We start from the raw sequence: 20,741 nt of genomic DNA, 5'->3' as shown, positions 1-20,741 counted from the left end.
CTGCCATTCCCTCTTCATGGACGTCTGCATCGCTTCTGAATTGCTTATCTTTGTCTTGTCACGAATTTCCCTAGCAGCCTTCTCAGACACTGGTGCTCAATTGCTAACAACTTATTTTCGAGCTGCTTAGTCACGGTCCAGCTCTCGGGCCCGTACGCTAACCCGGAAGGCATTCCCGCCTCAGCTATTGATTAGCAGTGCGGGTTTTGTGCAGAATGTGGCTTTTAGCTTTTAGACCGAGAGAAGTGGACCAGAAAAACCGCGACCATGCATTTGTTGTAAAAGCGTGAACACAAACTACATTGATGAGACCCATAGACTCTGCTGAATACAACCCTATTGACGTGGAGACGTAATTGGAACAAAATGTAAATATTATTATTAAAACACCTTCTTGTCCCTGCAATGCCTTTGCAGCCCATCATTTATCTATATTTGGCCGATTCTAGGGTTAGGTTAAAGTGTATCTAATCTGGTCTGAGAATGATTTATTGTGATAAATGTGGTTCATTCACACATGTTATGACTTTTCAGCTTCAGGGACTGCAAACCCTCAAGTGATTGTCACCGGAACGGAAAGTAAGTCAAATCATAATTTTTATATTGAAATGTAAAGCTACACCTTGAGATATATAACTTATTTGAAACACACCAGACAAACGTAATTTATGTCTATGAATAAAATGAATAAAACTATGTGTATACATGCCAATCCCTGTGATACTGATTATATTATAGCCTCACTATTGCGACGTGTGATATTGTACTCTCCAGATGGAACAATTCGGCTTGTGGATCGTGAAATGAATTGCAGAGGCCGAGTAGAAATAATGAACAACGGCACCTGGGGCTCAGTTTGTGACGCTGGCTGGACTTTAGGTGCTGCTGATGTTGTGTGCCGACAAATGCAATGTGGGAATGCTGTCGATAACCAGGCCTACTATGGCAAGGGCCCCAGCCCCAAGTGGACAGCCACGTGTGGGTCATTGGAAGATTCTCTCTTCAAGTGCACACTGACCGAAGGAAATCCAAACTCTTGCACTCGGATATCAGATGCCGGTGTTCAATGTACAGGTTTGCTATTTTGTACATTACTTTTTCCCCCAGTAACATATTTTTAAAAAAATGTCAGTGTTACATATTTGTTTACACTTTGAACAGTTCACAAAACCTCTTAAATAGGGCTTTTTTTATTTATGATGACATAAAGTTGTGAGCAGGACCGTCTTTAGGGGAGTGCGGGGCCCAGGGAAAATCCACTATGTGGGCCCCCCTGAGGTATTGAAACTAAACGACTAAATGGGAAGTATTACATCTGACATCGTGACGTCGATGCACGGGGCTCCCCAAAGCGTGGGGCCCGGCGCAGTCTCCCAGATTTCCCATACCCTAGAGACGGCTCTAGCTATGGGATCCTCTAATATTGAACGCCTTGGGAGCCTTTAACATTGAAAACAGTGAGGACCTTTAACATTGAACACCATGGGAGCCTTTAACATTACACGCCATGGGAGCCTTTAACATTGAACGCCACGGGAGCCTTTAACATTGAACGCTATGGGCAGGGCCGTCCATTGGATTGTGCGGGGCTGGGAGCAAATCCCACCATGTGGGCTCTCTGACGCCTTCAAACTAAAGTGGAAGTCCATAATAGAGGGTGTTTGGGTTAGATCGCGTAAATATAAATGTGTTGTTATACCTGCCACCACCCGACACAGCCAATAAGTAAGATTTGTCTCGTAAAGAAAACATGCTAATTAGTTACTAATTAAACACACCGGTATGTTGGAGAGTAAACCCAAAACATTTACAACTCGAGTACCGTGACGTTCCGCCGGTAATTACAACTAGCATCATCAGGCGACAGCCACAGTTGTGGATATATCCTCCTCCTATGTCGGTCTTAAATAGAGGGATAAGTTTGATGTCGTCACTTGCGAGCCATTCAGGTGCGAGGGCCACGGGGCTAATGTATTCATATAAATTACAATAGACATCTTGAGAATAGGTTTTCCCCTTTTTTCTGGCAACAAAACAGGTGTTAAGATGTTAAAACACCAATCTGAAACCTTTTACAAGGAATCATGTCTGCTTCTTGTTTGATGATCTTATGGCGCGTGCCAAAGTGAAATTTATTTTCGTTAATCCAAAAGTGTCCATAGTTTGTCAATTACATTAACGCGACATTTTGTAAAACAGAAGGTGAGTCAAGGGATGCACCTCGACTCCAGGGACTTACCTCATCTCCCCCCAATTTCTTTCATCCCGTCGTCTCAACTCACTCGTGGGCTGAAGCCTTTCACTCCTCATTATTTTCCCTATAAACTGATTTGAGAAATCCAATAATCTCTTTAAAACATTCTGCACCACATATCCTCCCCTTGTGTACAGCATATTGGCATGCAGTCACGATTTAAATGTTTTTTATTTGGCTATGTTTAACTTAATTTTCCTTTTTAGTGGCTGTCTTAATCCAATTTGTTAAAATTCATATTTAATTAAACTTGATTTGAAGCTGTCGTGACTGCAGGAATTACTCTTTGGTTATTTCGGTAAAGTCATGTATTTAATGTAAATGTTTTTCCTAATCTCGTCCCTGTCCTTACCAAAACTTGGATTATAAATCGTGTACATTAAACAATTATTATTAAGCGACATTCACCTTTTGACTTTGCCTTATTCACATTTTTACTAAATTGCTAAAGTTAGATATGCGAAAATTAAACGTTTACCGGTTTATTCTGATTTGTTACACGGATGATATTCCCGTGTAGCTAGTTGCCTGGCTATTTTATACGGAGGGTCCGTGGTGGCGTGTGGGTCAGCAACAACACAAACAAGACATATTCTTTGGTTATTTCGGTAAAGTCACGTGACTTTAACGAAAGAACCGAAGAATATGAATTCCTGCAGTCATGAAAGTTTTAAGACAAACAAGACAATTCAACATTGCAGAGAACGAGACCAGCAGCAGTGCCCTTGAGGAATATTGCACAACTAACAAACGAGGTGTTTAACGGTCGTAAACAAAACACGCGAATGAAAATCAAACTGTGCAAATGTAATACGAGATCAAGAAGAACCAGGGAGAGTTCGGTACAGGTGGAAGTAAAATATTGTGTAACTAAACTGCCTCTAGGGTGACCCTGGTAAAATAGGCAATTATATTGCATGTGTCTCAATTGCATCTCCTAGTTAAATAAACGAAACAGAATTTAATTAAGGATACTCATTCTTTTCACTGACTGAATGATACTGACTGGTACATTCAGAAGTTGTATAAACCCAAACTTTATTGTAATTTAAATGACAATCTCTTTCATATCCAACAGGTGCAGGACTGCGTCTCATAAATGGAAGGAACCGCTGCGAGGGACAGGTAGAAGTCATCAAGAGCTCTGTGTGGAGCAGAGTGTGCAGCTCCGCGTTGGACACTCACGGCGCAGATACGATCTGCCGTCTTCTGGGCTGTGGGTGGAGTTTGTCTCACGGAAGCTTGACCCAGTTTGTGAATACGTCCGCGACAATCCTCTCGGACAACGTCGCGTGCGCAGCGTTCCCAAATACTATATTTGACTGCCTTCAAACAGGGACACAAAATTGCAGCAATATGGAAACTGCCGCCGTAATTTGTGAAGGTGAGAACCAAATGCACTCAACTGAAAATAAAAAAAAATAGCAATGGACATTCATTTGTTTCCTCCCTTAACATCTTACATCTTCCTTCAAAAATATCCTGAAGCAGAAAATTGGTGCTGGACACAACCACATTTGTAAATGAGATTTGTAACTTTGATCCTTACCCGTCCATCGATAGTTCAATGTAAATGTGCAATATAATTGATGGACTACTGTGTGCTGTCTTGGTGTCGCCTGGGACTGCTGTTGTTCTTTTGCTGCTTGCCCCAAGCTTGCATTTGGTGTTTCAAAATCGGCAGGAATAGATGCACTTATTTAATTTGTACTTTATTCTTTATTTTAGCGACTTGTTTGGCTTTCCTATTCTTTGCACTCATATCAGTTTCTTTTGTATTGTTATTGATGTAACTTGCTGACCCGCCCCTAATGGACCTCTGTGAGAAAGAGCTTCATAGCTCATCAGATTCCTCCAGTGTACATAACGATTCTGAAATAAACATTTGTTATGTAACTCTTTAAAAAGATTATCGTATTTACTCATTGACAAAAACAGATAGTCACAAGATAGTCGGTCCAAATCTGTCATATGTGAGAATGATGCTGCTAACTCCTTGCTATAGATTACACAGCAGGCTGGTCCATGGTTGCCTTGTGTTCTATAGTGACCACTGGCCCTGGAGGCTCCCCTTCAAATGTTTAAGATGAGATGTGGTGATGTAAGCTCCTTTGAGTTATCGATGCATTAATTAATGCTCTTCTTGCCTAACACCAAAAATCTCAACTTGGGTGCCTTCCTATGTGGAGATTGCATGTTCTCCCTCTGTTCTGCATGGGCTTATCTGGTTTTCTCCCATAGCTAACAAAGCACATTGTCACTGATATTGGGTGAACATGTTAATATAAATAGGTGTTTTGGAATAACCCTTTTAGAACTCAACATAATTACGATATTACATGGTGGTGTCTACACGTATATATTAATTCTCACACACGTGTTATGCTTCTTCGGCAGCTGCTGAACCTACAAGCCCACAATTGATCATAACTGCAAGTGTAGGTAAGTATTTGAATCTCAAAAAATTGCCAATTTTGCGCATTTTTTTTCACCATGCCACGTACATTATTATTCAATTAACAAATCCGTACATTCCCAAAAAGTTTACAAATTGATAATGCAGTTAATCACCAGATTATTATATATATGTGTGTGCTTTGTGGTCAGCGATCTATCGGCCTGGAACACAACTACCCACCCCTTCACCTACTCACCCACCCACTCACCTACTCACCCATCCACTCACCCACTCACTTACTTGCTCAGCGGTCCATCAGCCTGGAAAACAACTACCCACCCTCTCACCTACTCACCCAATCATTCACCTACTCAACCAACCACTCACCTACACATCCACTCACCTACTCAAAGGACATCGGTCTGGAACTCAAACAAACCCACTCGCTCATCTACTCACCCACTCACTCACTTGCTCACACACCCACTCACCTACTCAGCAGTCCATTGGCCTGGAACACAACTACCTACCCACTCATCTACTCACCCATCCACTCACCCACTCACTCAATTGCTGAGCGGTCCATCAGCTTGGAACACAACTACCCACCCTCTCACCTACTCACCTAATCACTCACCTAATCACCCAACCACTCACTCACCTACTCATCCACCCACTCACCTATTCACGGGCCATTGGTCTAGAACTCACCTACCCACTCGCTCATCTACTCACCCATACACTCACCTACTCACACACCCACTCACCTACTCAGCAGTCCATTGGCCTGGAACATAACTACCCACCCACTCACATACTCACACACCCACTCACCTACTCAGTGGTCTGTCGGCCTGGAACTATGCGATGTTCGAGACTTTTTACAGACATTTAACCAGTTAAGTAGAAAATGCAAGACATAATTGTTGAGTAGGGCTTAAAATGTATGTGTATTGCGCACTCGTGAATACCTAGGCTATACGAGTTGCACGTTTATAAATGTACTTACTAAATTGAGTAATGCCAATCATTACCGGTGTTCTTCACAACAAACATATACCACCATTTTTTATGCCTGTGTACTGGCATCGGGGATGTCAGTGTATGGTGCCGGCCCGAGAGGGCTTTGGCGTGCGATGTCCTTACATCGCGGACAGCACTGTGAGTGTTGCTGTGCGAGGCCGGTTTTAGAACAGCATGCGATGTCCCTACATCGTGGACAGCACCGGGTGTGTTACTGTGTGAGGCCGGCTCTAGCGTGCGATGCATCGTCATCGCGTACACCCCGTAGGCGGGTGTAGTACCAGCCCTAGTGGGGCTTGGTGAGCGCTGGGATAGCGCGGGCACCACACATCATGTACAGTGCGGGTTCCCACAAGGTGAAGCGGGAGAGTATCAGCCCAGGGGCAGGGTTTCCCCGGGCAATGGCACTCTGGTTGACCCCGTAGACACGTGATCCGGAGTGTCCACAGAGAGGGCCCCAGGTGAGGGGGGGGGCTAGGGGGCGATCACGTGTCCAGGGAGAGCTCTCGAGAGGGAGGATATAAGGTGGGTCCCGGAGAGGGACCAGGGTCGCTGCAGTCTACAAGCTGGAAGCTCTACGTCTACAAGCTGGAAGCTTTACGTCCTACGAGGCATCAACATGTGGTCGGGGACCCGAGTGAGGGTCTGACCCTTCGTAGCTGTAACTGCTACGAATAGAGTAGTTAGCTGGGTGGTCACCACCCGAGGCTGTATCTGGTGAAGGGGCAGTTACCCCTTTGTGTTAATGGGTTGATGTTACAATAAAAGTGTTGCCTCTAAAAAACAACGTCTGCGACTCAGGTGGACTCACTACACTTGTAAAAGGGAATCCACATGAGTCGTCCTGGTAGGAAACTCAACATGAACACGATTCCCATGTAGCCTTAACAGACTGTTGGGGCAAGTGCTGTTAGCGAGCAGCACCGATTAGGGCTGGGACGGCACAACAAGGGGTCAGTGGCCATCACTACGTCCGGCCGCCTTTGTCTTCCTAGTGGGGATGTTTACTACACACTGCACCAGGTACTCATTTGAGTCTGAGTCGACCTATGGGAGGCCCACGACTTGCTTAGATAATCGCCACTAGTGTTGGTGGTGGTGGTGGTGATGATAGTAGTTGTGGTAATTTGTGGTGAAGGTGATGATGGTGGTGTTGGTGGTGATGATGGAAATCCCTCAGCCCAAAACACATCATGGGGCAAAGGGAGAATGATCCTGCTGAGGCTGCGTTGCCTTAAATATTGGAATAAGTAGTCACCCCTGTGCGTGGCTGGCTGAAGTGCTATCTGTTGAGGAATTACGGAAGGTGATCAAGCATCCCAGACCAGGAAAAGTGCTGGGCAGAGATAATCTTCCAAGCAGACTGCTGAGGGAGGGTGGTGTTTGTGTGCAGACTACCCTATATGACATTACTAGCGGTTAGTACCCGGCGTTGCCCGGACGAAAAAGGCAGATACACATGTAGTTACACACGCAAATCCATTGATACACACACATAGAGTTACACGCACAAATGGACTCACACATACATACATAGACTGAACAACAACAACCGCCATTCGCCACTAAGTGGCGGTGATGTCACAACAACGCTTGTGCCAGGCTATGTGCACATTGAGGCCATGTGAAGTGTCGAACGCCCGCTGGAAAGAGGTCAGGGGGCAAACCCAGATGGCACAGGTCGACTGACTGAGACAACTGGCTGATGCGCCACCTGTGGCATCTACTGTGGCAACTTTCTGTGCTTTAGCCACCCGGCGCTCCGCTCGTTGTTGTGAGCGTCACTCCTCCGCCCTCCGTTGTTGTTGGAGGGTGACTGCCTCCAACTGCCCAGTAGCGTCCTTCAGGAGCCTCCTCCACAGTGGCCGATCTTGACACGGCTGGTACCAGTCATCCACAAGTGGACTCAGCTCCAAGTCCTCCTGTAGCACATCACTCCATGTCTTCTCCAGCCCGTGCCACCCCCGTTTAGCCCCCTCGATCCGGCAGAACAAAAGCTGTTTAGGCATGCGGTGGCTGGCCATGCGGGCTACATGACTCAGGCAACGCAGCTTTGCCTGTCGAAGGTCACCGATGGGACTTTGTCCACATCTTTCAAGGATTTGTGAGCTCCTCACACAATGCAGCCTGGTTAAACCCAGGATGGATCGTAGGCAGGCCAGCCTAAATGTTTGTAACCGGCAAAGATGTTCCATTATGGGGGGTCCAAGTTTCGCAAGCGTAGAGAAGGGAGGGAATGACCGTGGCCGAGAAGACCTGAAGCTTCGTACGGAGTGATAGAGCAGGTAGCTTCCACACAGCGTTGCACAGCCAATGAAAAGATACTGCAGCTCGACTGATTCGGAGTAAGACCTCTGCTGTTAAACCGGAGCCGGTCATTAGCACACTGCCCAGGGAAACTCTCCACTGTCTCCACAACTGCCCCATCACCATTTGGGAGTTGTGGGGGTGGAGTGTCTGTGTCCAATGGTACAAAATAGCCAGGCAGGTGCTTAGCTTTGGTTGGGCTGATGGTAAGGCCCCACCTGTTGGTGGCAAGCTCCAGGTTCAGCAGCAGCACCTCGAACTCCTCCTCCGAGTGAGCAGCCATTAGCAGATCATCGGCATACATAACGTGGTTGAGCAACAGGGAGCCATCCCTTGACCGCACCCGGGCATCGATCAGCCTCCCATTGTATCTGTAGCAGATGGGAATTCTTCCGGTACAGGTATTGAAGGCTCGACGAACTACGTGGTCCAATGTGGGAGCCAGAGGACATCCCTGTTGCACCCCAAGGTGTACAGGGAATGGCTCTGACTCACGGCCACGTAGTTAAGACGCAGGGCTGCTCACCATCATGAAGGTCCTTAAGGATGGTGATGAGTGGGTTCGGGACTCGGAAAGCACGAAGAGCAACCCAGAGGCCAGGCCTACTGATGGTATCATAGGCCTTGAGAAGGTCAATAAAGCACACGCATGGACTAAGATGCACACATGGACCTACAGACACGCAAATAAATGGAGTTACACTGACTAACATAGAGGCATGCAAACACAGCGACTAACACACACGCACATATGGACTGACACACACAAACACATCGACTTACAGACACACACACTTATGGACTCAATCACACATAGACATGCACTTGAGAAACGCACACATGGAGTTACACACACATATCGACGTACACACATACAGCGACACACACACACACATAGAGTGACACACACATTGCCGTACACACACATACACATGTGGACTGTCACACAGATATCCACTTGAGATATACACACATGGAGTTGCACACACATATATGGGCGTACACACATACAGCGACTCACACACACACACACCGACTCGCACACAGCGATACGTGGACTAAAACACACATTGATGTAAACACATATGTACTTACACACACACATATGGACTAAGACACACACACATGAACTTACACATACATAGACTGACACACACATAGCCCTACACACACATACACATATGGACTGTGACACACAGATATCTACTTTAGATACACAGACATGGATTAACACACATATGGACTCACACACAGACGCATTGACTTACACACACACATCGAGTGACACACACATGTACACACATGTGGACTAATACACACACATATGGACTGACATACACATGGACGTACACACACACAGATCGACTGACACACACATGGACTAACACACACACAAAAACACTTTGACGTTGTCCGTTCGAAAAAGACACCCACATGGACTTAAAGACACACATGGCTCTACACGCACACACATATGGACTCAAAGACACACACATAGACTCACACACACACATCGACGGGCACAGCAATCCCCGATGATGGCACAGCTATCAGTATCGCAGTACTACGTATGAGTAAATAGCGTGACGTGAGCGATGGAAACAATAGAAATGCATTCAAGAAATAAGCATAAATCACAGACTGGCAGTAGACCGTGGCAGCGTTATAAAAGCGCAGCAAAAGAAGGGGAAATTGAGCAACCCAAAAATCCAAAAAGAGTTTTGTGTACACAAACATAATTATTGTAACATGTCAACTCGTTTCCTAATGGTAAACAATGAACCTGAGATGTTATCTTCACGCAAACATAATTATTGTAACATCTGTGAACTTGTTTCATATTGGTAAACAATGAAGCTGAGTTTTTATCTGCACACAAACATTATTATTGTAATGTTTGTCAACTAATGTGTTTAACAATAATAAACAATGGACTTGAGTTGTTAGCGTAAGAAGCAAGGAAATTTGTACTTGGCATAGGCGTGTTGAGGCCTTGTGCGATGCGTAGCCCCTGTCCTGGCCTAAATTGGCGAGCCACGGAGTTGGCACGTTGCCAGGCTAGGGGCTGGGCCGCTACCCGCCCCCCCCCCAACATCCGCCGTCCGTGCAAGAATAATGGTATGTAAGCAGTAAAATATTATTATCTACGGAGTCTCTAGTATAAACTGAACGCATCGGGTTGGGGGGGGGGGCGAAGAGGACATGACACTGTGAATAAATATCCGCAGCGTGATGTGTGTATGTGTTGACTGTAAAAAGAAAATGTCTCCCGTGAGGTCGAGCGAACGCGCATGACTTGGCAGGGTCCGCCCCCCGCCCCCACGCAATTGGCGTCACTTGGTACGGTCGATGTCGTGCAATAAGTAAATAATGAATAATAGAAACGGCACAAATGTGTTAATTAAACTACTTTAAAGTTTACGGACGGGAAAACGGAATGGACTATTCCCACCACGGGGCTTAGGGCGTGCCGCCTGGCAAATTATTTCGGTCTTAAACCCCACCATCCGAGAGCCAAATCCCCCGCAAGCGCGAGCGCATGGAGACTTTTATATATAAGATATCTGTTTAACACGTAGGCTTTCGTGACCAATGTTATTCATAATCAACGTTTTTGGGTTTAGATTGCGTTATTTATAAATGTGTCGTAACCCTCCACCACCCGACACGGCCAATCAGTAAAAAAGTGTCACGTTGACAAAAGACAAATAGTTCACTGCTTTAGCCCACCGGTGTGTTGTAAGTGTTGTGGCTTCAACACACCGGTGGGCTAAAGCAATGAACTATTTGCCTTTTGTCAACGTGACACTTTTTTACTGATTGGCCATGTCGGGTGGTGGAGGGTTACGCCACATTTATAATAAAACGCGATCTAAACCCAAAAACGTTGATTATCTTTTCTTTCTTCTTCTTATATATAAAAGTCTCCGCGCACTCACGCTTGCGGGGGATTTGGCTCTCGGACGGTGGCCTATATATAGAAAAAAAATTTCCAGGCGGCACGCCCTAAGCCCCGCGGTGGGAATAGGCTATTTCGTTTTCCCATCCCTAAACTTTAAAGTAGTTTAATTAACACATTTGTGCCTTTTCTATTATTAATTATTTACTTATTGCTCGACATCGACCGTACCAACTGACGCCAATTGTGTGGGGGGGGGGGGGGGACCCTGCCAAGTCATGTGCGTTTGCTTCAGCTCACGGGGACATTTTATTTTACGCGTTTAACATGGAATAGATATACACATCACGCTGTCGATTTCTCTTCACAGTGTGTTGTCCTCTTCTCCCCCCCCCCACCCCAATGCGTGCAGTTAAAGATATAAAGTCCTTAGATATTAATTTATTATTATTAAAGCGGTTACATAGTATTATTCTGGCGAGGGCGGTGGGATGGTGGGGGGGGCGGGGGTAGCGGCCCAGCTCGCAGCCTGGCAATGTCTCACCTCCTCCGGCTTGCCAATCTAGGCGAGGCCGCGGGCTCCGCACGGGACGAGGCGTCACCACGCCAATGTAAAGTACAATTTTATTCAATCTTTCGCTAAGAACTCAGGTTTATTGTTTACTATTATTAAACAAATACGTTTACAAATATTACAATGATAATGTCTGTGTGCACGTAACAACTCTGCTTCGTTTACTATTATGAAACTAATAAGTTGCCTAATATTACAATTCTAATGTTCGTGTGCAGAAACTACATGTGTGTCCCTAAAGTCGATGTCTGTGTGTGTGAGTCCATATGTGTTTGTGTGCGTGTAAGTCGATGGGTTTCTACGTGTGTGGGTCCATGTCTGTGTGTAAGTCCATGTGTGTGTCTGTCTTTTTCAAACAGACAACGCCCCATGTGTGTGTGTACGTACAAGTGTGTGTGTATCAGTCCATTTGTGTGCGTATCAGTCGCTGTGTGTGTGTTAGTCCACATGTGTGTGTCAGTCCATACATGTGTGTGTGTCACTCGATGTGTGTGTGTGTAAGTCAATGCGTGTGTGTGAGTTTATGTGCCTGTTAATCCATATGTATCTAAAGTACATGTCTGTGTGTCACAGTCCATATGTGTATGTGTGTGTAGGGCAATGTGTGGGTCAGTCTATGTATGTGTGTGTGTAAGTCCATGTGTGTGTGTCTTAGTTGATGTGTGTGTGTAAGTACATGTGTGTTTACGTCAATGTGTGTGAATCCACGTATGTCTGTGTGTGAGTCGATGTATGTGTGAGTCGCTGTATGTGTGTACGTCGATATGTGTGTGTAACTCCATGTGTGTGTATCTCAAGTGGATGTCTATGTGTGTGTGAGTCCATATGTGTGTGTGAGTCGATGTGTTTGTGTGCGAGTCGATATGTGTGTGTGTGTCTCAGTCCATGTGCATATGTGTTAGTCGCTGTGTGTACATGCCTCCATGTTAGTCAGTGTAAGTCCATTTTTTCGCGTGTCTGTAGGTCCATGTGTGCGTCTTAGTCCATCTGTGTGCTTTATAGACCTGCTCAAGGCCTACAACACCATCAGTAGGCCTGGGCTCTGGGTTGTTCTTCGTGCTTTCGGAGATCCCTCCCCCTTTGCTCACGATCCTTAAGGACCTTCCTGCTGGTGAGCGGCCCCACGTCAAACTATGTGACCGTCAGTCAGAGCCATCCCCTCTACACCTTGGGGTGTGACAGGGATGTCCTCTGGCTCCCACATTATTTAACATATCTTTTGACCACGTAGTTAGTGAAGCCTTCGATGGCTGTACCAGAGGAATTACCATATGGTACAGATACAATGGGAGGCTGATCGATGCCCGGGTGCGGTCAAGGGATGGCTCTCTATTGCTCAACCATGTTATGTATGCTGATGCTTTGGTGATTGCTGCTCACTGCTGCTGAACTTGGAGCTTGCCACTAAGAGATGAGGCCTTACCATCAGCACCACCAAAACTAAACACCTGCCTGGGTATTTTGTACCATCGAACAATCCACCCCCACAACTCACAATTGGTGATGCGGCAGTTGTGGACAGATTGCCAAGATTCCCATACCAGGCCAGTGTGATCATGACCGGCTCCGGGTTAACAGCAGAGGTCTCACTCCAAATCAGTTGAGCGCCATTATCTTTTCATCGGCTGCGTTACGCTGTGTGGAAGCTACCTGGTCTCTCGCTCCGCATGAAGCACCAGGTCTTCTCGGCCACGGTAATTCCCTCCCTTCTCTACGCTTGCGAAACGTGCACCCCCCTAATGGAACATCTTCGCCGGTTAGAAACATTTAGGATGGCCTGCCTACGATCCATCCTGGGTTTAACCAGGCTGCATTGTGTGAGGAGCTCACAAATCCTTGAAAGATGTGGACAAAGTCCCATCGGTGACCTCCTCCGCCAGGTAAGGCTGCGTTGCCTGAGTCATGTAGCCCACATGGCCAGACACCGCATGCCTAAACATCTTTTGTTCGGCCAGACCGAGGGGGCTAAACTTCCCGGCACGGGCTAGAGAAGACATGGAGTGATGTGGTACAGGAGGACGTGGAGCTGAGTCAACTTGCCGATGACTGGTACCAGCCGTGTCAAGATTGGCCTCTGTGGAGGAGCCTCCTGAAGGACGCTACTGGGCAGTTGGAGGCAGTCGCCCTCCAACAACAACAGAGGGCGGAGGAGCGACGCTCACAACAATGAGCGGAGTGCCGAGTGGCTAAAGCACAGCAAGTTGCTGCAGTAGGGGCACAGGTGGTGCATCAGCCAGTCGTCTCAGTCAGTTGACCTGTGCCATCTGGGTCTGCCCCGTGACCTCCTCCCAGCGGGCGTTCGACACTTTACGTGGCCTCAAGGTGCACATAGCCTGGCACAAGCGTTGTGGTGACGTCACCGCCACTTACTGGCGAATGGCGGTTGTTGTTCAGTCTATGTATGAATGTGCGAGTCCATTTGTGCGTGTAACTATATGTGTGTGTATCAATGGATTTGCGTGTGTAACTACATGTCTGCCTTTTTCGCCCGGGCAACGCCGGGTACTCACCGCTAGTGACATTATATCTGTCTGAACCACTGGGCGGGTTCTGCAGGATTGCAAGGTTACCCTGGTGGTCCTCCCTAATTAAGAAGGGGGGCCATACAGACTGTAACAACCACAGGAGCATATTCCTCCTCAGTGTGCCGGAAAAGGTCCTGGCAATGATTATTCAACATCGCCTTGCTAGGCACGCTGAGGAGGGACTTGCAAAGCCCCAATGTGGTTTCAGACCAGGGCGGTTCTGCTCCATATTTTCTGTCCGTCTGCTACAGCAGCGGTGTAGGGAATTACAACAGGACCTACATCTCTGCTTTATTGACCTGGACAAGGCCTATAATACCATCAATAGGCATGGGCTCTGGTTTGTTCTTCGTGCTTTTAGCGTCCCTGACTGTATGCTCACAAATATTAAGGACATTCATGATAGTGGGCAGGCCCGGGTAAAGCTAAGTGGCCGGGAGTCAAGGCCATTCCCTGTTCATCTTGTGGTGCGACAGGGATGTCCTCTGGCTCCACGTAGTTCGAGAAGCCTTCATCTGGTACAGATACAATGGAAGGTTGATCGATGCTCAGGTGCGGTCGATGGATGGCTCTTTATTGATCTTGTGATTGCTACTCACTCAGAGGAGTTGAAAGCAGTGATGGTGGCAGTGGTGATGATGGTGTTGGTAACGATGGTAGTGATAGTGGAGGTGGTGATGGTGGTAGTAATTGTGGTGCTGGTGGTGATGGCCGTGAGTGGGAATCAAATTCGGGTCGTCGGGTTCGTAACACAGTCCGCTAAGAGCTGCGCCACTGCTGCCACGCTAAATCTCAACCGCGTGCCCCCTGCACAAACTCTACCCCTGTATAACGTGGGCCCCCTTTACTAACAACCCATTTGAGTTATCTAGGTTTGTTCATGCTCTACGTACTACTTGTCCAAGTGCAATGCCCATGGAGCTCACAGACTTAAATACCTCTGGCCAGTTGCATCCAACTACTTAAATAATTCAACATATGCAACCACCCTTCCCCATGTTGGTCAGTGCAGGTTGATGAAACTCACCTAATGCCCATTATTACCTCTAGTTGTATTTGCCAATGCATGCATCCTCTTCAGCAGTTAAATCTTCACGAGGGCCTGTGTAGTGTTAATTTTTAATACGTATTTGTTAGATGAAACTTTACAATTTTGTTCATTATTCATTGGTTAAATAAAGCTATGACAAAAAAGCACGATAACGATTCTAAATTAGGCTGTTCTAACGTTTGAATAGACGATACTGGAGGTGGTCTATCGTTTATAATTGTATAGTGAGTCCAACTGAGTCGCAGACGTTGTCTTGGGAGCAATACTATTTATTCAATAACTCGACATAACATAACCCAACCTACACTTGGGTGTTGAATGCTCATCTAGCCACGCTCCATCAGAACTAGACACGGTTCGCTATCCCGGCCCGGACCACAAGCTGGGTCCCGGACCACGTGGCTAGAGGTTTCTTTTACCCGACATGGATCTTCATCACCAGCACCACGAAGAACCCCGAGCCCCTCACGGGGCCCCCATTATATCAGCCTGGGCTGGGGCTGGCTCCACCCCTCACCCCGCCCAACATCTAGATCTCTCGAGCTCTTCCCCTAAGGCTCCCAAGAGCTCCTTTATTCCACGTGACTGCCCAACGGCCACCGTCCACCGGTGCCCCCCCTCCAATATTATCCGGTCACGTGTCGGCAGGTCAACCAGCGCATCATGCTCCAACGTAACCCTGGCTGGCTGACGCTCCCTCGCTCCCTCACCGGTAGCCCGCACCGCACACTGTACGTGGTGCCTCCGCGCTCACCAGCGCTCACCCAAGCACCGCTAGGGCTGGTACTACGCCCAGTGAGCGGGTTACACATAATGCCAACACATTATCCGCCGTGGTTTTGTAAGCCCGGCACCACATAGTGACAATCACAGTCACTACAATTGTGATAATGCAACGTGTTACAATAATTATTCTCTGCAGTCTCTATGGGCGAACTCTGTCTTTGTCTCGTTTATGGTCTCAAATGTTCCACTATCGAGCCTGGCTTATGCACATTTGCTGGCATCTAATACGTTTGTAATTTAATGGCTTCTGGTAATTATGAACATTGTACAACTAACCTGCTTCCGTTCCTCCCTGTCAACCAATATCTTCTCCCGAGCCCATCCTGCTACTGCCACTCCCTCCACCCAGCTACGACCCCAACCCCTATCATAACTCCAACCCTATCACTGCCCGTATCACATCTCTAACCCCTATCACTACCCATATCACTACACCTAGTACTATCCCAACCCCTATCACTACCCTTATCACTGTCCCAACCCCTATCATTACCACAAGCCCTATCACTACCCCAACCCCTAACATTACCCCAAACCCTATCACTACCTCACTACGTTTATCTCAACCCCTCCTTAATGACTCCCACCACCACTTTTAATAACCCCACTCTTTATTTTAACCACTATCATCTTATGTACAATTTAAAATTCTGTAAAGCACCAGGGACTAAGGCGATATATATTAATCCATATAAGATAAGGAATATATGGGCATATCCATACAACACCTTTAGAGTACACGTAAAATCTAGTATTATATTATGTTAGGAAAACTTAATATGGATCACTATGCTCTCAAATCCTCTCGTTGTTTTCCAGATGGAACAATTCAGCTGGTGGATAGAGACGTGATGTGCCAGGGAAAGGTGGAAATCTACAACAACGGTTCTGTGAGCACTCTCTGCAGAGACAATTGGAATGAGTACCAACGTGAGATTGTGTGCCAGCAGTTGAATTGTGGCAGCAGTGCACAGCGTTACGACTACTGGAACGAGCAATATTACTTTGGCATTGGCCGGGGGACTTCACAGCATGTTCAGTGTGGAGGCACAGAGCAAGCGCTCACCGATTGCACGCTGTCTCCGGAAAACTCCTTCACGTGTACCAACAAGGGGACGGCCGGCGTTGTGTGTACCGGTACGAGCACTCATTCCTCATATAGGGGCGCCGCAGTGACGAGCTGTTATCTCGCTTGCCTGGTATGCAGGAGGTCGTGGGTTCGATCCAGACCCTGACGATGCCTGTTATATATTTGGAGCCCGCATGTTCTCTCCCTCTCTCTAAACCCGTGGGGGTCACGTGGATTATTCTCAGGTCCTGCAGTTTTTCCCTCCACATTTAGATTACTTGGTTGCTTTTATACATTTTCACACGATAAGCCACTTCGTTGAGCTATAATTTGTGGCCACGTCGATTATGAAACAGAGCTAATAGCTCAGTGGGGTTTACCTGGTAATAAAAAAATTTGATTTAGTGTTTAAGTTTCATTCAACAAAGACAAAGACCCCCCCATATAGCCTTAACATAATGTTAAGGCTATACTGTTAGCAAGCACCTATCAAAATTTGAATCTTAATTTAGACTGGAGGAGGAGAAATCCGATGAGCTACACAGCTCTTTGTCACAGATATCCTGTACGGGCGGGTGAGCAAGTTACATCAATAACAATACAAAATAAACCGATAGAAGTGCAAATTAGAGAAAAGTCAAGCGAGTCAAAAAAAATGAATAAATAAAAATAGAGTACAGAAGTACATAAATTCTTGATAATGTCAACATTAAATGTGCAATGAGAGCGCTATCTCCTGTATTATGTGGGGTGTGGTGTGATATGCAGTTATGGATTGTCTAGTGGAAGGAGTACATCTAGGCCAAAGGTAAAAGGGCGGAGCAACCCGGGAAGCCCTAGAATGCTCTCGAAGGTTCTATGAGGGGCGTGGCCAGAGGTGGGGTTTAGTCGCCGGGGAGCGTATATAAGCAGGGGCCAGAGCAAAGTGCGAGGTCGGTGTGTGAAGAATCAAGAAGAGCTCCCCGTTGCTGCTGGCCCGCTATCTCCATCGGCCACGTGGTGGCTCGACCTTCAGCCACTCAACCGCTCCCTAGCGCGCCATCAGCCAGCGGCGTGCTAGAGAGTGGGTGAGCACCACGTAGCGTGGGGCAGCAAAGCCACTTGGGCGGCATGTATCCATAGTGCGAGTGTGAAGAGACAGGAGACAACCAACTGTACCAAAGATTTATTAAAGAAACGTTTCAGCTTTTTATCGTATCGGAGCCACTCATTACAAATGCAAACGTGGGCAAGGCAGCAAAACAACAACAGTCCAAGACCACACCAAGACAACACATCGTCGCTCAATTACATTGTACATTGCAATTGAACTATCGATACAACTTATGAAGGCCTACGGCATACGAGGGGGTGGGTGGCCAGCACCACGCCCGGGAGCCTTTGTCTCCCCAGTGGCGATGTTTTCATACAGCACCAGGTACTAATTTGAGACTAAGTCGATATAGAGGAGCCCCAGGACCGGTTCAGACAATCGTCACTGCTGTTTAATAGAACCTGGTTCACCACTCTCTCAATTCCTCATGCAACGACAACGTTCGCCACGAAGTGACAGTGACGTCACAATAGGGCTTATGTAAACCCAAGTGGTCTTTGAGGCCACTTGAAGTGTCGAAGGCTCGCTGGCAGAAGATAACGAGAAAGACCGAGGTGCCATGGGTTAACTGACTTGCATGACTGGCAGATGCACTACATGTGCGCCCTACTGTGCAAATTTGCTGTGTTTTAGCTGCCTAGCGCTCCGCTCATTGTTGTGAGCGTCGCTCCTCTGCCCTCTGCTGTTCTTGGAGGGCAGCTGCCTCCAACTGCCGAGTAGCTGCTTTCCCCAGCCTCCTCCACATATGCCTATCTTGACACCGCTGGAACCAGTCCACTCAGCTCAATATCCTCATGTACGGCATCAGTCCATCTCTTATGAAGCCGGTGCCGTGCCCATTTAGCTCCCTCTATATGGCCAAACAAAAGCAGTTCGGGCATGCGGTGGTTGGGCATGCGGGCTAGATCTACCCAACGAAGCCTTGCCTGCCAGAACTCACCGATGGTACATTGTCCAGATAGTTCAATCATTTGTGAGTTTCTCACACAATCCAGCCTGGTTAAACCCAGGATGGATCGTAGGCAGGCCAGCCTAAATGTTTATAACCAGCGCAAATGTCCCATTATGGGGGTCCACGTTTTGCAAGCATAGAGAAGGGAAGGGCATGACTGCAGCCGAGAAGAACCAAAGCTTTGAGTGGAGTGACAGACCAGCTAGCTTCCACATAGCAATATGCAGCGAATGAAAATTTAATGCCGCTCAACTGATGCGGTGTGAGACCTCTGCTGTCAACCCGGAGCTAGTTATAAACATACTGTCCAGGTTTGGAAACTTCTCCACACTTGAACCTTCGTATTTCTTTGGTATTTAGAGGCCTCCCTCATAATTTGAGGCCCTAAGCTATAGCTTACTTAGCTTAGGCCTAAATCCATCCCTGCCTGTAACTATTCAATCTGTTCACCAGGCAAAGGAGGAATGTAATCAATTCAGGAATATCAACGCTCAACAATTGCAGGTTTCCGACAGTTCTAAGAGGCTTTAAAGAGAAGGAGAGATACAGTCGACCCTTCTGCATCGCGACTTTCCCATCGCGGTTTCCATAGATCGTGGGGTCGGCATAAGAAATTTAATGGGAATTGTTTTTGTTTTGGGAGTTTTGTGAAAGCCGCAGACGACACGCGAAGGCCAGCAGTCGACACACAAAAAGTTTAGTAACTCATAAATGCATAAAATATATGTACAGTACTGTATAATATTAATGTCTTTTATTTCACAGCGCCCCCCCGAACCTCCCGGCTGGAGGTGCTCGCTTTGCTCGCCAAGGGGACCAAAACATTTTACGCGTTTTTTCCAGATCACGGAGGGCCTGTGCCCCTAACCCCCGTGATGTGGAAGGGTCGACTGTACTTGTACTGTGTGTGTGCGTGTGTCCTTGGGCCGGGTGGCTAAAACACAGCAAATTGACATAGTAGGGGGAACAGGTGGTGCATCAGCCAGTCATCTCAATCACTCAACCCATGACACCTGGGTTGTGTCCCGTAATCTCGTTCTGCGCCTTGCATGGCACAGCAGTCAACCAGTGACACCCGGTTTCTATCCCGTACACTCCTGCCAGCGAGCCTTCGGCACTTCACGTGGGCTCAAAGTGCACGTAGCCTGGCACAAGCCCTGTGCTGACATCACTGCCACTTAGTGGCGTGGGATGTGTATTGCTCAAGTTTCACGGTAGCTTATATTTTGATTTGCAGCTGCAGGGCTCCGTCTGGTTGGAGGTGCCAACCGCTGTGAGGGCCGCATGGAAGTCTACAAGAATGGCGTGTGGGGAGAGCTCTGCAGCTCCACTCTGAACAGAGACATCGCAGACGGCATTTGCCATCTCCTGGGCTGTGGCTGGAGCCTTGCTTATGGTAGTAACGTGTCGGCATTTGGACTCGGACAGGGAACCATCTTCCCAGATAACCTATCCTCCATTACTGTCAGCATATTTTCAAGTCTCCGGGATGGAACAAACAATTGTAGCTATGACCAGACAGCTGCCATCATTTGTGAAGGTAAGTAAACATTATTAATTTAACCTCCCCCACAATTCCCACACTTCGGCTCTACTTTCCTCTGTCTACTATCGCTTTCTGTTTATATTTCTCACTCTAATTCTATAAACCCCTTCATGGCCCCGCTCCAACCCCCCTATCTTGCTTCTCTCGTCTCTTATTACTCTATCCTATCCCGTCCTCTATGCTCCCAGTCTCTACCGTCCCTCTCTGCGCCTCCATCGTAACCCTGCGCTCAGTCTCACTCGTTTGTTTCTGCTCCTTTATCGC

General features: G+C 47.2%; 1 protein-coding gene across 1 annotated transcript in view; it reads left to right on the top strand.

Annotated features, from left to right (window-relative positions):
• Positions 1-20,741, top strand: part of LOC133360731 (deleted in malignant brain tumors 1 protein-like) — a 92,874-nt gene that overhangs the window by 42,873 nt on the left and 29,260 nt on the right. The window contains exons 13-18 of the mRNA XM_061579531.1: positions 535-579; positions 775-1,074; positions 3,333-3,638; positions 4,652-4,696; positions 16,637-16,954; positions 20,169-20,471. Of these exons, the coding sequence (XP_061435515.1) occupies positions 535-579; positions 775-1,074; positions 3,333-3,638; positions 4,652-4,696; positions 16,637-16,954; positions 20,169-20,471 (1,317 nt within the window). The remainder of the gene's footprint in view (positions 1-534; positions 580-774; positions 1,075-3,332; positions 3,639-4,651; positions 4,697-16,636; positions 16,955-20,168; positions 20,472-20,741) is intronic.

This window comes from Lethenteron reissneri, chromosome 69, assembly GCF_015708825.2.
Source record: "Lethenteron reissneri isolate LAM-NWPU_2019-01 chromosome 69, ASM1570882v1, whole genome shotgun sequence".
NCBI lineage: Eukaryota > Metazoa > Chordata > Hyperoartia > Petromyzontiformes > Petromyzontidae > Lethenteron > Lethenteron reissneri.
This window is presented reverse-complemented; position numbering and strand designations above follow the sequence as displayed.